Genomic DNA, 19582 nt, shown 5'->3' with positions numbered 1-19582 from the left:
ATATGAAGAAGAAATTTCAAATGGATGGGTTTATATTTAACTTGAAATGGAGAAAAACATAACTGGTAGGCAAAGTATTATACAGACTTAAGGACAGAACTTAACATGTAAGTGTACTACATTAAGTAAAGCAAAAATCTGAGTTGAAATAGTTCAACTTGGCAATTTTTTAGGCAAAAAGTCAGCATGTCTAACATAAAAAGAATACCATTTTTGATCATCTCAAATTTACTAAGACTAAGAAGAATATACGACAACCTACTTACCCGTTTTATTGTCAAAAAATTTGATGTGTCTATCTTCATGAGCAGTTATTGTAACAGGAAGTGTGGGATGACTTACTACTCTGTTAATGTGATTACTGGATTGTAAACCTGAAAAATAAAGGAAGAAAATGCACTGAAGTTCAAGCTTTCGATTAAAATTTGGATGACAGCCCTTTTTTTTCTTTTTAAGATTTTATTTGAGAGAGAGAGAACACCAGCAGGAGAAGAAGAGCAAAGGGAGAAGAAGGACGAGGAAGAAGACTCCTCACTGAGTCCCACTAAGCAGGGGCTTGATCCCAGGACCCTGGGATCATGACCTGAGCTGAAGGCAGATGCTTAACAGACTGAGCCACCCAGGCAATCCTGGCTGATAGCCTTTTTAAGCTTATCAAGAAATAGGAATCATTAAAAAATTAAAGCATTTGTATAAAAGAAAAATCTGAAAACTAAAACTAGAGCTCTGGAGAAATAGTTTTGTTGTTGTTGTTGTTGTTTTTAAGATTTTATTTATCTATTTGACAGACAGAGATTACAAGTAGGCAGAAAGGCAGGCAGAGAGAGAGGGGAAGGCAGGCTCCCTGCTGAACAGAGAGCCCAATGTGGGGCTCGATCCCAGGACCCTGGAATCATGACCTGAGCCAAAGGCAGAGGCTTTAACCCACTGAGCCACCCAGGCGTCCCGAGAGATACAGTTTCTTAAAAAATGTTAGTGTAAGCTATCATGTCCTGTAATATGGACAGCACTAAACTCAAGGAAAAATTAGGAATATTTTAATGCAGACTGTCAGTATAGGTGGTTTAGAATTTTAAAAGAGCCACAGTAATCATTACTCTAAATAAACAGTCCATAAATGAATTACAAGCATTTAATGAATAAATTTGCTTGCAAGTGAAAATTAGATGTTTGCAAGGAACAACCCCCATCCTACCCACACTCACAAAAAACCACAAAGAATAGGAATTAATGTTCTTAGGAATGAAACCTTTCTCTGCTACCAAGTTCTTAATTTTTTATTAGAGACGAGGAATAAACTAAAGGGATCAAAACTAATGGAAAAATATCAAAATTTATTAGATTTTCACTACATCAGTCATTCCACATACATACAAGAACACTTAGACACATTACCTGTGTGAAAGGGAGAAAGAGACTAGAGTTGAAAAGATGCCAGGAAAGACACTTCTTTGACTAATTTTGTTTGAGATTTGATTTGACCATGAAGCCATTTAAATGGTTTAAATAATTATAAAATGATTTTTTTTTAAAGATTTTATTTATTTATTTGACAGACAGAGCTCACAAGTAGGCAGAGAGGCAGGCAGAGAAAGAGTGAGAGAGGGAAGCAGGCTCCCTGCTGAGCAGAGAGCCCGACGCGGGACTCGATCCCAGGACCCCGAGATCATGACCTGAGCCAAAGGCAGCGGCCTAACCCACTGAGCCACCCAGGCGCCCTATAAAATGATTTTTTAAAGGCAGTCATACACACACACACACACACACACACACACACACACAAAAGGAAAAGTAAAATTAAACAAATGAGTTTAACTGCATGTCCAACTGAGGTATAAACACAAAGAAATGAACCACTTCAAGTGACTTGAAAGCAGAATAATTAGATGTCCCATCCCAAATGGAATGCACCATTCATATGAAACTATTATCAGTAATCAAACTATTGGTGGTGGTGTCATTTTTATTATTTTGAGATGACTCTATCTATACTGTGGAATAAATAAAAAAAGAGTTGATGATGATGATGATGATGATTCTGCTGACAACCAAGAGTTTCAGCATGATTAAGATGAGGTAAAAAGCAAAAACATAAATCTCAATTTGAATGGGAAGTATTTGTATGAATCTATCGTTCTTTTTATTTTTTAAAAATGCATTTCCAGCTCTGTCCACAGAAGAAGCCCAAACCAACAAGCAATTCAAGAGCCATAAAATCTAGGGTACCAACCCAAAAGCCCTGCACCTATATTATAGTCTATAAATGCCATTTTCCACTAAAAGAAACCATGGCTCCTTAGAGAAGTACAAGATTTCAGTCTGGGGCACAAAATGAACAAGAGGAACACAAAACATCTTGCCATATCAGAAAGTAAGAAAGTTATCAATGATTAGCAGAGTCATGTCAAAAGGACTCAAGAGCAAAACCTGAATAAGCTCCCACTGGCTAAAGATGAAACAGTCTGAGGAGTGATAAAGGTAACACCTGCAACAGACTGAAACACATGAGATACATTTATTATAGATTATAGATTATAATGGTAATAAAACACCCAAAAGACTCAAAAGTCACCTTTGGGTAATGCTAGGAAACCACCTCATTACTTTGAAAACTGATCAAGTGGGGAAGGGATCAATAACTGATCTTCCCCTTCACTTATAACCACTAACTCCAGGTTAATCAAATGATTGATGAGGGGTGTTCCTTTTTTACAGAAATATTCTAGATATTAAGTGGAGAAGGAAAGAATTAGAAAAATCATTCTTCAGCAGAATTAATGAATTAATGGACCTAGGCAATGATCATTAAGATTGAAAACGTAAGAAAAATATAAACAACCAGACAATATTTATTTCTGATAAAAGCTCACAAATTACTATAAAGTAGTCTTGCCAAAAACACTGAAAAACTTTATAATGAAGACAAATAAAAATATTAAACCTGAATTTGAATAAGCCTCCTCTATTTATAGGAAATAAAATGAAAAGAGAAAGCACATTAAATGATACCACAAGGATGATAGCAGCAAAATCCACACTGTGGAGACTACAGGTTGATAAATGATTCAATTTGATAAGTGACTGATAAATGATGGATAAATGATTTAATTTCTTCAATCAAAAAATTCAAGGGAAAAAGAAGAGATGGAGGGGGAACCTACAAATAAGAAGATACCTGAGACACATTATCAATCAATTACAATGCATGGGCCTTATTTGGAGCCCTATTTAAATAAACTGTAAAGCACAAATCAGTCTACACTAGCAACACTGGCCATTCATACATAATTAATAAAGATGGAAGATGCTTTCCTCAGGCTTGTATTATTTCCTCTTTCACATGTATTTCCATTAAAACTTTAAAATTATTTCCCGTGCTTTCACACTTACATTGCTCTTACGTTCTCTGTCCCTTAAATGTTTCTCCAAGCTTTTAAGCATAATTTGAGAAAATTGCAAAAACAATGTAAATAAATATACCTATAATGTACTGAAACTTTTTCCATCATAAATTCAAACAGTCAAAATATAAAACTTAAAAGATTACCCTCTATTGTATAATAATCTTTTAAAAGATTTTATTTATTTATTTGACACAGAGATCACAAGCAGGCAGAGAGGCAGGCAGAGAGAGAGGAGGAAGCAGGCTCCCACTGAGCAGAGAGCCCGATGTGGGGCTGGATCTCAGAACCCTGGGATCATGACCTTAGCCAAAGGCAGAGGCTTTAAATCCCTGAGCCACCCAGGCACCCCTGTAATAATCTTTTTTAAGGTTTCAAAGAAACCTATGAAAACTTACCAGAATCTATCTGTGATGAAAGCATCACCAATGATTGTGATGTTTCTAAATCATAAATTATTGTACTACCAGTGTTGAAAGAGGTCACCATATGAGCTGGATCACAGCCTATAAAGTCAACTGATGTAGGTATTCCATGCTCTGAAAAGAAGCCCAAAGAGATCCCATGTAAAAACAATTTAGAAATCCCTGCTTCACTAATAAGAAAAAGGAATTCAAGTATTCCTGAAATAATGTCAATAATGAAAAAGAGAACAATTACATTAGGATAGTGAGATATAACAGGTAACTTTCCCTCAATTATTTTTAGTTGTTAGAACACTCTATTTAACAGTGTAAGAAAACTACAATTAGGGGGTTCAAAATTATGAGATACGTACAGAAGTTATTTCATTTTTTAAATTGTAAAATGATAAATTAGCATTCTCAATCACTATCTTGGGAGACTGCACCTGTTTGAGACCTGTAAGCCTTATCAAGTAGCTCACACAAGTTGGAATGTTGGATCTGTGAAAATAAAGCCTGGATCTGGAATTCACTGATGCAGTACCATCCTACCATGTCCTCAGCAGCAACTTCTGTCTTTAATATTCAAATGGCCAGATTAATGCACAACTAGGTAAAATCCAGAGTGTCAAGCAATAAATTAAATGAAGTAAGCAATAAATGTCTAAATAAATTTTTACCTCAAAAGTTTGGGTAATTGAAAAATTAGTAGAATCACTAAAATATCTAAGAGATCCTACAAAGTAAGTGTATACTATTTATCTAAAATGCTTTAAGATAAAACAGTTTTTAATAAAAATAAAAGGTCTGATTTTTAAAATAACTTAAAAATGCCTTGAAAACATGTCTAATACCAGTATACAAACATATGTATATAAGTAAATGGTATCAAAAAGCAAATTGCTTACAGCTTCCTTTGACAGGAAAACACCTGAAATTCTACCTGTAATTCAGTCTGTACTTCCCACTTAAGGGTGCTAATTCAATGATTATGATACTTCTCATCAATGTGATCTTACATATTACATATCCTTAAGACTGTGATCCCTTCAATCTTTCTGGGCAGGCAACTACAGAAAGTGGAGGCCCTCATGTTGTTCCTATGAACAGCCTCATTTGTCTACTATTTCACTATTACAGAGAGCTTTATTTTTTAAATAGGACATGTCCTGGAAAAGGTCAAAAAGCACCAAACTATGGAATATACTTGCAAAACTCCTTTCTTGTTTATAAAAAATGACTAGGAGTACAAAGATCACCACAAGCTTTATAAAATTATTTCATTATCTCAGAGTAACAGAGGAATAGTAAATCATTTGCTTTGTCATTCCTATTTCCAAGTTAAAAAAAAAAAAAAACAGCTTTTTTTTTATAGGGCAAAATTTACTTACCCTTGTCTCCATTGTAAGTGCAAATACATGGCAATTTTTCTTGTGGATTCCATAACCTAACAGTGCCATCTGCTGAACAAGACAGTAATTGATTTTTTATGCCACTGTAAGCAAGACCCCAGACAGCATCTGTATGTGCAACTAAAGTGCCAGCTAGAACATTTGGCTCTGGGAAAAAAACAACAAACAAAAATTAGCTAAAAGAAGTTGGAAAGAAATGTTTTGGAAAAATATAACTTATCACATAAGTAAGTATAAAGACCATGTTTAATAGCCCTAAGAAGATAACCAAAATGTACACACTGGCCATCTCTAAGTTGTTGAATTATGGGTTATTTTTTATCTTCCCCACAATACTTTCCTGTATTCTTAGAATTTTCTATAAAGAATACTACACTTTCTATAAAACAGCTTTAATGACAAAGAATTCCCATACCATATAATTCACCAATTTAAAGTATACAATTCAAGGGGGTACCTGGGTAGTTGATCAAGTGTCTGGCTTTGGCTCAGGTCATCATCTCAGGGTCCTGGGGTGGAGCCCCTTGTCAGGTTCCACACTCAGAGGGAGTCTGCTGGTCCTTCTCCCTTGGCCCCTCCCCACTCACTCACTCTCTCTTTCTCAAATAAGGAAAATCTTTAACCCCCAAAAAAGTGTATAATACAATTTTTTTTAAAAAAATATATTATTTTATTATTATTTTTTAAATTACACACTATCATTATTTTTCTTTCCCCATAGTGATTTTGACCTAATTGTTTTACTGTGAGTTCTCTTTTTCTTTCTTTTTGTTTTTTAAATTTCTTTTCAGCGGAACAGTATTCATTGTTTTTGCACCACACCCAGTGCTCCATGCAATACGTGCCCCCTAATACCCACCACCTGGTTCCCCCAACCTCCCACCCCCTGTCCCTTCAAAACCCTCAGGTTGTTTTTCAGAGTCCATAGTCTCTCATGGTTCACCTCCCCTTCCAATTTCCCTCAACTTCCTTCTCCTCTCCATCTCCCCTTGTCCTCCATGTTATTTGTTATGCTCCAGCAATAAGAGAAACCATATGATAATTGATTCTCTCTGCTTGATTTAATTCACTCAGCATAATCTCTTCCAGTCCCGTCCATGTTGCTACAAAAGTTGGGTATTCATCCTTTCTGATGGAGGCATAATATTCCATAGTGTATATGGACCACATCTTCCTTATTCATTTGTCCATTGAAAGGCATCTTGGTTCTTTCCACAGTTTGGCGACCGTGGCCATTGCTGCTATAAACACTGGGGTACAGATGGCCTTTCTTTTCACAACACCTGTATCTTTGGGGTAACTAACCAGTAGTGCAATTGCAGGGTCATAGGGAAGCTCTATTTTTAATTTCTTGAGGAATCTCCACACTGTTCTCCAAAGAGGCTGCACCAACTTGCATTCCCACCAACCATTTAAGAGGGTTCCCCTTTCTCCACATCCTCTCCAACACATGTTGTTTCCTGTCTTGCTAATTTTGGTCATTCTAACTGGTGTAAGGTGGTATCTCAATGTGGTTTTAATTTGAATCTCCCTAATGACTAGTGATGATGAACATTTTTTCATGTGTCTGATAGCCATTTGTATGTCTTCATTGGAGAAGTGTCTGTTCATATCTTCTGCCCATTTTTTGATAGATTATCTGTTTTGTGTGTGTTGAGTTTGAGAAGTTCTTTATAGATCCTAGATATCAACCTTTTGTCTGTATATTATTTTATTACTTATTTGACACAGAGAGCGAGCGAGACAGTAAGAGGGAATACAACGAGGGGGAGCGGGAGAGGGAGAAGCAGGCTTCCCACTGAGCTGGGAGCCCAAAACGGAGTTCAATCTCTCGGTCCTGGGATCATACTGGGATTATGAGCTGAGGCGAAGGCAGACACTTAACGACTGCGCCACCCAGGCGCCCAAATACAATGGCTTTTATTATGTTAACACAAATACAATGGCTTTTATTATGTTAACAGAGTTATACAATCATCAGCACATCAATTTTAGGACACCTTCATCACTCATTAGCCATTCCCACCCCCCACCGCCCAATTCTTCCTTCCTGCTTTTCTGTAGCACTACAAAACCACTAATCTACTCTGTTTTTTTAAGTTTGTCTGTTCAGGACATTTCATACAGACGGTCTTTTGTGATGGGCTTCTTGCACTTAGCAAAGAGTTTCCAGGGTTTGTCCATGATGTAACATGCCTCAGTACTTTACTTCTTTTTATTGTATAATATCCATTGTATGAATATACTATGTTTCATTTACCCATTTATCATCTGATGGACATGGTGGCTAATAATAACACTGTGTACCATCTGGCCTATAATCCTATTTCTCTAGCAAACTCCCACATTCCACAGCTGTTTCTTATCATCTCCGGAATTTTCAGTTTCCAAACTTCCTTCCACCTGAATGATTATCTCTATGGACTTCATTGAGAAACTGTAGCACTGAAATAAAAACCCCTCCCCTTATCTTTTCTCTATCCAATCTACTAAGTGTCTAAAGCCACCTTCTCCTTGCCTTCAGATAGGAGTAAAGAACTGTCCACCTTCTTCTCAAAGGCTAATTCTACCAGGTAAATTTTGGATTCCATTCAACTCACTAACTTATTTCATGTTTACAGTTTCTGTACTACACAATAATTCTCCTTCTCCTTAGAATCATTACCACAGCAAACAAAGATGCTCCAGAATCTCCTGACTTAAACAAAAACCTTCATTAATCTTATATCACCCTTCCAACAGACAGCAGAAGAGCATATTGAATAAAATGCTTTTTTTTTTTACCTCTCATTCACTCTCTTAATCAGTGTAATATGCTTTCTGATACCACTATTACACCAAAACAGCCCTTGCTGAAATCACCAATGATGAACTCTCTTTTATCAAAAAGTTTAATGAAATTTTTCTTCCTTTGAAGATTATTTTCTTGGTTATTTTTATCACACTGCTTTGCATCCAGAGTGTGCCTTAAAAAGTTGCCCACAGGTACCTTCACCCTAGGGTCTTTGTCCCAGCATCTAACCTCTGGCTAAGACCTGGGTGACCTATTTGTCATATAAAAAAAGGAACCTTTCTATCCTCCTATTATTGGACTTCTCAACAACATATGAAAGGGCAGACTGCTTCCTTCTTTTCAAAATGGTTTTTTATTTTGGTATACTTCCATGATCCCACATTTTCCTTCACTTCCTCCTTCCTCAAAGGCCACTCCTTCTCAGTTTCCTTTGTTGGCTTTCCTGCTCTAGTCACCCTCCCAGTATCAGAGTTGTTCAGGACTCTGTCTTCTCTTCATGCCCTAAACAGTACACTGTTCCCTATGTTATACAATCTATTCCCATATCTTAATATCAGCTACTTGATACTGCCATCTCTTAATATGGCTAAAAACTGAACTCACCATCTTTAATCCTCTCACACCTGTTCTTAATATACTCAATTGTTCGTGTCCAAAAAAAAAAAAAAAAAAAAAAAGCAGTAGTGATAAAAATGTTCTGAATTAGACAGTGGTAATGGAATGGATGCACAACCCTGTGAATATAGTAAAAACTATATATATACTATCTATATAGTAAAAACTGTATACATAAAAAGATGAATTTCAGCATGTGAATTATATCTCAATAAAGCTGTTTTAAAAAGAAACAAAATCAAGAATCACTTATCCATCACTTTATCCACTCAATCCAATTTATCAGTAGATTCTTCCTATTCTACCCTACTTCCCCAGGTCCACTATGAAGTGATTTACCCTCTTTACAACCATGGAGAAACATCAACTCTCAACTAGTCTACTGGACTACTACATTATAACTTTACGACATTATTTGGTATTCTTTTCTCCATTTCTCCCACCCCTAATCTATTCTCCTTACAATAGCCAGGTCATCTTTTCAAACCCTATATTTAGGGGCACCTGGGTGGCTCAGTGGCTTAAGCCTCTGCCTTTGGCTTGGGTCATGATCTCAGGGTCACGGGATCGAGCCCCGCATCGGGCTCTCTGCTCAGCAGGGAGCCTGCTTCCCTCTCTTTCTCTTCTTGCCTCTCTGCCTACTTGTGATCTCTCTCTGTCAAATAAATAAACAAAATCTTATAAAAAAAATAATAAACCCTACATTTATGGGTCATTTTCTGGATTAAAAACTCTTTACTGAAAGTTTCCTTTAGGAAAAAGAAAAAAAAAAAGACTTTATTTATTTAATCTCAAGCAGACTTCATGCCAAGTGTGGGGCATCTCACAGGGCTCAATCCCATGACCCTGAGATCATTACCTGAGCCAAAAACCAAGAGTTGGGTGCTCAACTGGCTGAGCCACCAAAATGCCCCCTAAAAGTTTCCTTTTATCCTTTCGATTGTGACTTAAATGTCACTATTTTGGACTATATCTAAAAGAATCTTCCGTATTAAAGATAAAGAATCTTTATCTTCTGTAGTATTTCTATATCTTCATACTGCTTATTAAAATTTCTAGCCATAAACTGGACCCCTTTGTTTGTTTGATGTCTGTCCTTTCACTAGGCTAACTCTTATTTCTTGATATAGTGCTTAACACCATACCTGACAAATTCAGGCACCAAGTGTGTGTTAAATAAAAAGGACAGAGAGATCCTGGATTTTATTTATTTACTTATTTACTTATTTACTTATTTATTTATTTTTGATGTCTAGCAATGTTAGAGTCAGAGTACATTTTTTTAAAGTTATTTATTTATTTATCAATCAATCAGAGAGAGACTGAGAGCGAGCACAAGCAAGAGGAGAAGTAGGCTCCCCGCTAAGCAAGGAGTCCAATGCGGGACTCAATCCCAGAACACTGGGATCATGACCTGAGTGGAAAGCAGATACTTAACTGACTGAGCCACCCAGGTGTCCCACTCCTGAAATTTTTTTTAAATGCACCAACCATTAGGTAGATCACTGTTCATTCTACCTTTTCATAATAATAAATATTCTTTTTGTTTTAATTTCTTATAATTACAAACATGCCCTTATAAATATATTTGAAAACAGATATAGGTATTTCTGTGGGACAAATTTTTTAAAGTATAATTTGTGGGTAAAAGGGTTCTCTTAATTAAGAAATTTTTGTCCTCTAAAAAGTTGTACCGATTTACACAGTGCCACGATTTGTTTCTACTTTCTTTTGCTAAGTATTTTTGTTTTGTTTTGTTTTTAATATTTTATTTATTTATTTGACAGACAGAAATAACAAGTAGGCAGAGAGGCAGGAGGAAGCAGGCTCCCCGCTAAGCGGAGAGCCTGATGTGGGGCTTGATCCCAGAACCCTGAGATCATGACCTGAGCCGAAGGCAGAGGCTTTAACCCACTGAGCCACCCAGGCACCCCATGCTAAATATTTCTGAACTATATAAACTACTTCTTAAGTTTAAAAAATTGTTCATTACATTTTATTTTCCTTCTTGTTAACTAGCACTAAAATTAATTGTTTTAATTAATATATATATTTTTTAATTTTTGGACAATAAAGTACCAATTCACAGGCTTAAATATTCCATGGTATGATACTGCTTAATTTTCCCCATTTAATAAAGCAAATTAATAGTAAATGAAAACTAAATGAGAAGACAAATACTTGCTTAAGCAACTTATAATAATATTTTGTCAGTTCCATTCACTTAAAAAGATGTTTTAAGCCTTTCACTTACCATAGGTATCATATGGATCCACATTAGGGCTAGGCATATTCCACCACTGGATGGTTGCATCAATACCACCACTAAAACACTGTTCTCCATTAGAACTAATAGCTAATGATAGAACAGGACCACTATTACAGGAAAAGAGGGAAAAAATTACTTATAAAGTCTAAGAAGACATATCTGTATCCCCCCAATCTCTAAACTCATGAAGTATCTAAAAACTGTTTAAAATTTAAAACCTAAATTTGAACAGTACAGATTATACTCTCACTAATACAATCATTAATCAAATGAAATACTACTTAACAAATGTCTTTTCTACTATAAAACACTGAAAGAAAATTTTAAGCTTTGAGGATTCATAAGTAATAGTGAACAATAACTATGATTGTTAATTTAAGCACAAATTCAACGAAACTTACATGTGGGCCCTAAATGTGTAGATAGGCTCTACATCTAAAGAGGCACTCCTGAAAGAGGAAAGTACAAGGGTGGGGGAGGAGAAGGTAATTAAGTAACTGCAAATCACTGGTTGACATTCAAGAATCCTTAGGTAAGATCAAATGAAAGCTTTAAAAGAGAGAACCATATAGAAGGATAATTACTTATAATTATTAGCAAATTTAGAAGGAAAAAAAGGCTAACATGAAAATACTTGCTTTTTGGCAGGAACTGTTTTTTGCAAGTTCCAAAGTTTCAGAGTATGGTCCTCAGAGGCAGTAACCAGCACAGGTTCTACAGGATGAAAAGCTAATGCCCGTACTCCATCGAAATGGCTACGTAGTGTATACTTGGGGTTCCATGTCTTTCGAAAGGCATCTTTATTGGCAGGCAACTAAAAAGAAAGAGTGCAGTATTTAGTGGTAAAAGTCGTAAACTGATAGGCAAGTGGAGTTTTGTGTGTTTTGGTGTGTAAAATATATATATTAAACTGCTTTGCTAAAATGTCCAGTGGAAATTTAATGTACCTTAAAAACTTTATAACAAATCGTTATAATTTAATAAATGATACTAAGAAAATAACTTCAATTAGCTTTCAAATATCTAGATCAAATGAAGAGTTCCTTAATCTGTTTTACCTAATCATCAGGCTAAAGCCAAAAGTCCTATTAAACGTCAGATGAGAACAACAAAAAAACTACCATGCTGCAATGCTTTACATGAAAAAAATAAAAATTAATAAATCACTACCAAAAATCCAAGCGAATAGTATTAACAATACAGCTGTCATTTAGAAAATTAGCATGTGAAATTTTTAAAGGAAGCAAATTAAGGTACTTTCCAAAAGTCTGAACTAAAGACACTTTAGGAATATCGTCATCCTATTTTCATTATTATTGTTGATATTGGTAAGAGGTTAATCTTTTTACCTTCATTTCTCCATCTGTAAAGATAGGCTGTGAAACCACTTCTAAAGTAGTCAAAAGTTTACTAGAATTTAGTTGCTTATATACTTTGAAAATATTAATGAGAATAATCCAGCCCACCAAGACTGGTGTCTCTAAAAAGCATGCTCATCTAGATATAATACGTAGAAAAAAGAAATGCTATAAAAGGGAACAAATAAATTTGCTGAAAAACTGCAAATTCGTTCATACAAAATCTAAACAAGTATAGTTAACTCTCAATTGAGTGTTAATTGTCTATAAAAAATTTAATCCAAGACTACTTTCACCTCTGAACACTACCTTCCCATCCAATCTCCATTCTCTCCCCATCCCTCAAATGAAGGACTAAGTATTCAGGAAATGGCAAGCTAACTTTAACATTATGCTTACAAAAATAAAAGTTCAAAAATAAAACATAATTTTTAAGAAGTATCCTGAAGGCAAGTGATTCAGGTTACCTATTTTTATCTTGTTGACACCAAAATATGGCTCAATTTGAGTAGATAATTGAGAGTTGACTACTCAAGATAGATATTTATCAACCAATATTATAAGGTAATCAATCATCCCAAACTTCTAGCTAATCCACCACAATACCTAAGAAAAATTTAAGCACCACAAAGTAATTACAAAAGAAAAACTACATGTCACTTCAAATCAACATATTGACACACTTAAACTTATCTTTTCCATGCACCTTGACATTAATTCGGTTTTATAAGTGTTTCCAAAAAAATAAGGAGCCTTCTATTAAATCATTAAAAAATTAAAAATAAAACTGCACTTACATCATAACTATAGTCTGCATCATTTGTTACCGTCAAGTCTGCAAGGTCTCCAAGGCCCAGTACACTTAACAAAACATCATCAGAACCCATAATAAATGACTTGCCTCCTCCAGATGGAAACGTTATTGGTTCAGCTATAAAGAACAAAACCGCTTCTTAAATGCTGAAAAATCATACAGTACAAGACAATATTGTGGGGGAAATGTAAGCACTTAACAGTTACAATATTAATATAATTATTTTTTTTATTTTCCCACTTCCCTCCTATTTCTTCCACTCAAAAAATCCTATTACTGAGTATCAGTAAACAAATGTTTATTTTCTTATTTACAAACTGCAACATAATCTTCTACAAATCAAATATGCACTAGATACATTATTCCGGAATAGGAGGGGGGCCACATAAGCTTTGTGCTTTGTCTATTTAAATTAATTACTTATCACTTTGGTACAATTAGAACTATAATATTTTTTAAATGTTATAGTCCTTTTGCTTTGTATCGTATTTGCTTAGAAGTGCCAGGTATTCTAGTCCCTGATAAGAATTAATGTAAGTATTCAAAAGTAAATGGTATCCAATTTATCAGTTTACTAGTTTACTGAAATGAAGCCTTAAATTGCTCAGGTTACTCCAGTAACAACAATGTTCTAGAAGAGGATGGTTCTACAACCAAAACTGTCAGCTTCCTTTCTGTAAAAGGTTAATCCATGTGATGTTCAAAATGCCTTCCAGTTTTCAAGCTTTGACTACGATTTCTTATTTTAACTCTTCTTTTATTTACCATACTTCTAAAATAAAATAACTATTCTATATTGATTAACTCTACAACTTTAAATTTCTGTTGCTGTTAACATCAAACTCTGCCATAATCAGAATAGCTATACTATTATATAAGTATTTTGCTGTAACAGTTACAGTACAAGGAATAATTCTCAGTATTATCTCACACATGCTTTGAAATCAAAATTTTAATCTGAAGATACAAGAAGAAAGTACACAAGTCATTGTAATACAAAACAACTCAACATGTCAAAAAAACATTTAAAATTCATGAGCAAATTTAAGAGAAACATTTAAAAACTAAGCTAATTAATAATTTTGAAAAGTTCCTACAAAAATGATATAAACAATATACAAGAAACACAACAGATGTATGAAATTTGTCAGTCATCACTAATATTATTGAAAATTACTCTAAGACACAAGTCAACATCTCCTCAATATATACTACTGCAAAAGTAAAATTTACCTTTATTTAGAATATAATAATTTATTATCAAAGTAAGCTAATGAAGTTGTGAGTCAGCAACCAATCTAGAGTAAATCTGACAAGATATATATATATACAGGTATATATATATATATATATATATATATATATATATCAGTAGTATTTAATCTTTCAATGATTATGCTTATTAAATCTAAATCTACAGAATTGATCCTACCAAAATCTAGTATGCGGTTATTGGTAATATTAGAAGCTGCAAAAAACTATTTAAAAAACCATTTCAAATGATGTTAAGAATAACTATAAAATTCATTAGGTAATATATTCTCAAAGCATTTTTAGCCAGTATAAGGACAAATTTTTCTTCTAATTTCATAATTTGTTTATAAGACAAATTAGAACAAACTGCCACAATTCCTCCCACTCACAATTACACATTCATTAACACAAATCTTAATAAAAGCCCAATAAATTACTTTTAACATAATAACAAATTATTCTGCATTATTATATAGAGCTTTTGCAGAGATTATTTCTGATCAGCTGTTGAGAAATTTAGGGGCACGTGAAGCTAAGTACCTGGGCAGTTTTAACTACTTTTAACCAGATTTCTAATTAAGCATATGATTACATTTCTCCATCTCACTCTATATACATTATTTATTTAATCATAGCAAGCTTACTGCTCATTCAGCATGTATTACATATAGCTATGTATTTCTACTTTCCATAATCACCCATCACTGGGGTATACAGTAATCACAGTAAATATTCAATTTATTTGTCCTTGTTTTTCTACAGAGGGAATTAGTTTCTATTCTATAAATTCATCTTATTTATAACTAATTACAGCAAATGACTGCATAAACATATAAAAAGTCATCAGCAATTCAAAGAAACCAAAATTAAAAGTAGTTTTTAATAAAGAAAATTTTGATACTTTCTATCAGTTAACCTAAGAGATTTCATCAAGCAATTTAAGAATACTATTACTATATTAGCATTTCCTTTTTTGGAAATTTTATGGTCTACAAAATGGGATCTTATAACAAGGTTCTTTTCATACTTCTATAACTAATTCTCCTTTTTATGGACACTCCACTGACTAAGGAAACCTATAGTTCACATATCAAACGAACCCTTTCTTCTTCAATTTTATTAAACCTAAAGAACACAGTCAAATAATTAATTCCACTTATGCCAGTGGTGACATGGTATATCTTAAATCTTTATTAAATAATGGTCTGGTTGGAAAGAAAACAGTCTGGTTAAAAACACTTCCTTTACAAAATGGAGTAGAATACGAACTTCAACAAGAAAGCATAAAGTTGGAAAACTGCCACTGAAATAAGAGATTATGAACTCTAATACTCCCTTCTCAGCTGTAAGTCAAAGTTGAATTTGCATCTTTTTAAATAACAAACTCTAATGAAAGATTTATCCCTTAAAAAGTATAATGAGGTTCATGCTTATTGGCCCCCTCTCTTCCTTCCATCATTTACAAGTTAGATCACTGATTTAATTTTTTTTTTTTTAAAAGTACACATACACAGGATGCCTGGTAGCTGGCGATTGGGCATCCAACTCTTTGTTTCAGCTCAAGTCATGATCTCATGGGTCATGGGACTGAGCCTCACATTGGGGCTTAGCAGGAAGTCCACTTGAAGTTCTCCCTCAACCCCTCACCTGACTCATTCACTCTATCCCCCCAAAATAAAATCCAAAAGAAAAAAAAAATTTTTTTAAAGTACACATATACATATAGAGCTCTAAACTGATTTTTGTGTAGTGTGGGCCCTGACTGGCTATTTCCAGAGGTCAATGGTTTGAGACATTTAAAAGGGTCTCTATTTCTGCTAGTATGCTTTGACTTAAATTACAAAACCTATAGTTTACATTAGCAAGTTTTCCAAGTATTATTTGTTAAAGTAGACCAAAAGCTAAGGAAGCTAAGCCATTTAAATAGCTAAAATAAATAATGGAGTTGGCACATGCATAGAAAATACCTCCTAACGTAAAACAAGTAAATAGCTTAATAGTGAAAAAGAAATCTGGAAAAATCAGCAGACTATTTTACTATTCCTGTTGTTTTTCATGCTTTAATATATTTTGTTTTGGTTTTATTATTTTAGCGATTTTCTTTACTTCAAATTTCATCACAGATTATGATGAATGGTAAATACATGCAGAGATGACTTTGATGGAAAAATGCAAAATTAACTTTAACTGTACTGAAAATGCACTATTCAAGATCTCTTAAACAACAACAACAACAAGAAGGTGGGGCATCTGGGTGGCTCAGTTAGTTAAGCATCATGGTTCAAGCCCGAGGTTGGGCTCCCTGCTCAGCAAGGGGCCTGCTTTTCCCTCTGCCCTTCACCCTACTTGTGTGCTCTCTCTCTAATAAATAAACAAAACCCTTAAAAACACCAACAAAAAACCAAGCTATTCAAAAATACTTAACTGGGGCATCAAATTCCCTTATACAGCACAAGCAGAAATAATAATGAAATATAGTCTATACACCAAATTATTAGATACTAAATTATCTTATATACTCATATATCACAATAAACCTTTGATGAGAATTCAGTCTCATAACTTAAAATTGTAACTATCCAGACCTAGAATTCTAAGTTACTCAAGTATATCTATACAACTTCAGCTAAAATAAATTTTGGTAAAAATGTCCGAGTAGTACTTTCATTTCCTACACATTTCTAGTTTAGATACATTTTTAGAATATACTAGATAGTATATATCTGGTACCAAGTTAAACAATAATTCTATTCCCTTCTTCTAAAATAATTAAATTAGGCATCTGTTCCATATATTTTTAGAAATTATAAGTAAAGTTCCAAGTACAATGTCAGGAATTTAGATGTCTTCCAAGAAGGTAGTAGTTATTGTCAGGTGCTAAATTCAAGCAATATGACAAAATGACTAAACAGTTTCTTCCCATATGTGCTCCTTAAAGCCCTTTATTAAACTACTATCTTCCTGATCTGTGAGCTAAAATTAGATTTCAGGACAGTACTCTCAATTGACTTATGGCAGAAACAACTCCGCTTAACATTAAAAACAAAAGTAAAATATATAGACATAAAAGTCAAAAATTCGGGATGCCTGGGTAGCTCAGTCAGTTAAGTGTCTGCCTCAGGCTCAAGTCATGATCCCAGGGTCTTGGGATGGAGTCCTGCATCAGGCTCCTTGCTCAGCAGGGACCTGCTTCTTCCTATGCCCCTCCCCACTGCTCGTGATCTCTCTTTCAAAAGGGGTGGGGGAAGCCACAAACTCCAAAATCCTTAAGACAATTTTATCAAGCGCCTGCCCAGGGACGCTTGGGTGGCTCAGTTGGTTGGGCGGCTGCCTTCGGCTGGGATCGAGTCACACATCAGGCTCCTTGCTCAGCAGGGAGCCTGCTTCTCCCTCTGCCTCTGCCTGCCTCTCTGTCTGCCTGTGCTTGCTCTCTTCCCCTCTCTCTCTCTGACAAGTAAATAAAATCTTAAAAAAAAAAAAAAAAGAGCGTGCCCAAACCCTCTCTCAGGATCATGTAAGCAGATCTTCAGCACTTTAAAACAGCAGCAAATTTACAATATTAAGGAGATTAATGTCTTCTGCAATATAAGTAAACACAGTAGCTGTATTTTTTATCTTCCTCTGCTCTTACACCTTTATAATCAGTCATTCCAGTAGAGGCTGACCTTGACTGAGTAGAAGGGGGGGCACCTGCGTGGCCCAGTTGGCTAAGCATCCAACCCTTGATTTTGCTCAGGTCATGATCTCAGGGTTATAAGATCAAACCCCACACAACTCAGAACCTATTAAGATTCTCTCTCTCCCTCTGCCTCCCTCCTTTCTCCCTCTCTCCCCCCATCTCTTAAAAAAAGTCCTGAAGGGATGAGGGACAATTTATCTCTCAAATCAGTTATCATGTCATAGAGTTTTGTCCTGTTGAACCCAGTAAATTAATGTTGGCTGTAGAGGTTCATTTCATGGCTACCATCTGACTTGCTAACAGCCTTAAAACTAATTTACTAACAAAACAGGCTATTTTTCAGAAGTTCCAGTTATAAAAATCTCAGATAAATAGATCTTCAGTTTTCCAAACTGAAATATTTCAAATATTTCCAAAGATATTAAAAAGATTTAAATAATATATTCATAATTTCTGTAGTGAAATATATACCCACTATGTTTTATATCTATATATAAAATTGAGTCTTCCATCATTCAACCAAAGCTCTATAAGCTCACAGACATAAGTACCCTTAAAAGGCAATTTTGGTGTTTAAGATGATTAACGTTGAACAATGCACAGAATAAAACACAAGTTTTTTTCCAATTTAATTCACTATCATAAAAAGTTAAATAAGTACACATGATTTTTATATGAGGCAACAAATAATTGACTCTCCCTGGTGTTCATATGGATATTTTCCTGCCACACTTCCACAAATGTGTCATTAACAAAGCAACCCCAATTTTTCTCAATTTTTTTTCACTCTTCCTAGATTTGAAGTTTCATTTACCCATGTGTGCTCTGAGATTCTCATAGTAGTATGAAAAGTCAACACTGTCACAGGCCATAAATTTAAAGAGAGAATTTCAGTTGCTGCCTGGATTATTCAGGCCAAAATATACAAAACTCAAAAGCATCTGCAGTACTGTGAGATCTCTTTAACTATGAACTTCAAAAATGACAGAACTATTATCTTAACTATTTTGAAAGAAAACAGTTTTAAGAATGTCAAAAAAAATTTTGAAAAGACAAAAGAAAGTATTTTGTAGTCAGTATCAAGTAAAAACAAAATAGGCAAACCCAAGGTCACACATTATGACCTTATATTTATTTATATTTACTATGACTTTATATTTATGACTTTACTAAAGCCAGTATTAATGGACTAACAGCTACTTAATTATTAAATTTCACTATGGCTATTAGAATATTAGTAACTCTTAGAAACTATCATTCATCCATGTATCCTTAACAAAATGCTAGGCAGTGAGATGTTAAGAATTAATGGGAACAAGTGAAATCTTACACATTTATTGTCCTAACAGTAATCCCTAATTTCTCAGAAATGCTTAAGTATCTTTACTGCTGCATGGAAGTAGGCAGTATGCCAAATAGTCTGAATTTTCTAAAATAATTATCACAGGGATTATGTGAGGATTTTCTCCCTGATACGGAATAACTACAAACAAATTCTATATAACAACTGAGAAACTGCCAACTGTTAAAATTAAACTGTTAAAAACTAACCATCAGTTAAAATTCGACATAAAAGAAAATG

General features: G+C 34.4%; 1 protein-coding gene across 3 annotated transcripts in view; it reads right to left on the bottom strand.

The window, feature by feature from the left end:
* STRN3 (striatin 3) overlaps nucleotides 1-19582 on the bottom strand; it is a 117678-nt gene that overhangs the window by 7166 nt on the left and 90930 nt on the right. For all 3 annotated transcript variants that reach the window (XM_082737922.1, XM_082737920.1, XM_082737921.1), the window contains 7 exons: nucleotides 13051-13184; nucleotides 11534-11709; nucleotides 11297-11344; nucleotides 10881-11002; nucleotides 5197-5364; nucleotides 3800-3940; nucleotides 267-374 (listed from right to left, as the gene is read on the bottom strand). In XM_082737922.1, coding sequence (XP_082594048.1) covers nucleotides 267-374; nucleotides 3800-3940; nucleotides 5197-5364; nucleotides 10881-11002; nucleotides 11297-11344; nucleotides 11534-11709; nucleotides 13051-13184 — 897 coding nt within the window. The remainder of the gene's footprint in view (nucleotides 1-266; nucleotides 375-3799; nucleotides 3941-5196; nucleotides 5365-10880; nucleotides 11003-11296; nucleotides 11345-11533; nucleotides 11710-13050; nucleotides 13185-19582) is intronic.

Source organism: Mustela nivalis (genome assembly GCF_964662115.1).
Source record: "Mustela nivalis genome assembly, chromosome: 6".
In the NCBI taxonomy this organism is placed as follows: Eukaryota; Metazoa; Chordata; class Mammalia; order Carnivora; family Mustelidae; genus Mustela; species Mustela nivalis.
This window is presented reverse-complemented; position numbering and strand designations above follow the sequence as displayed.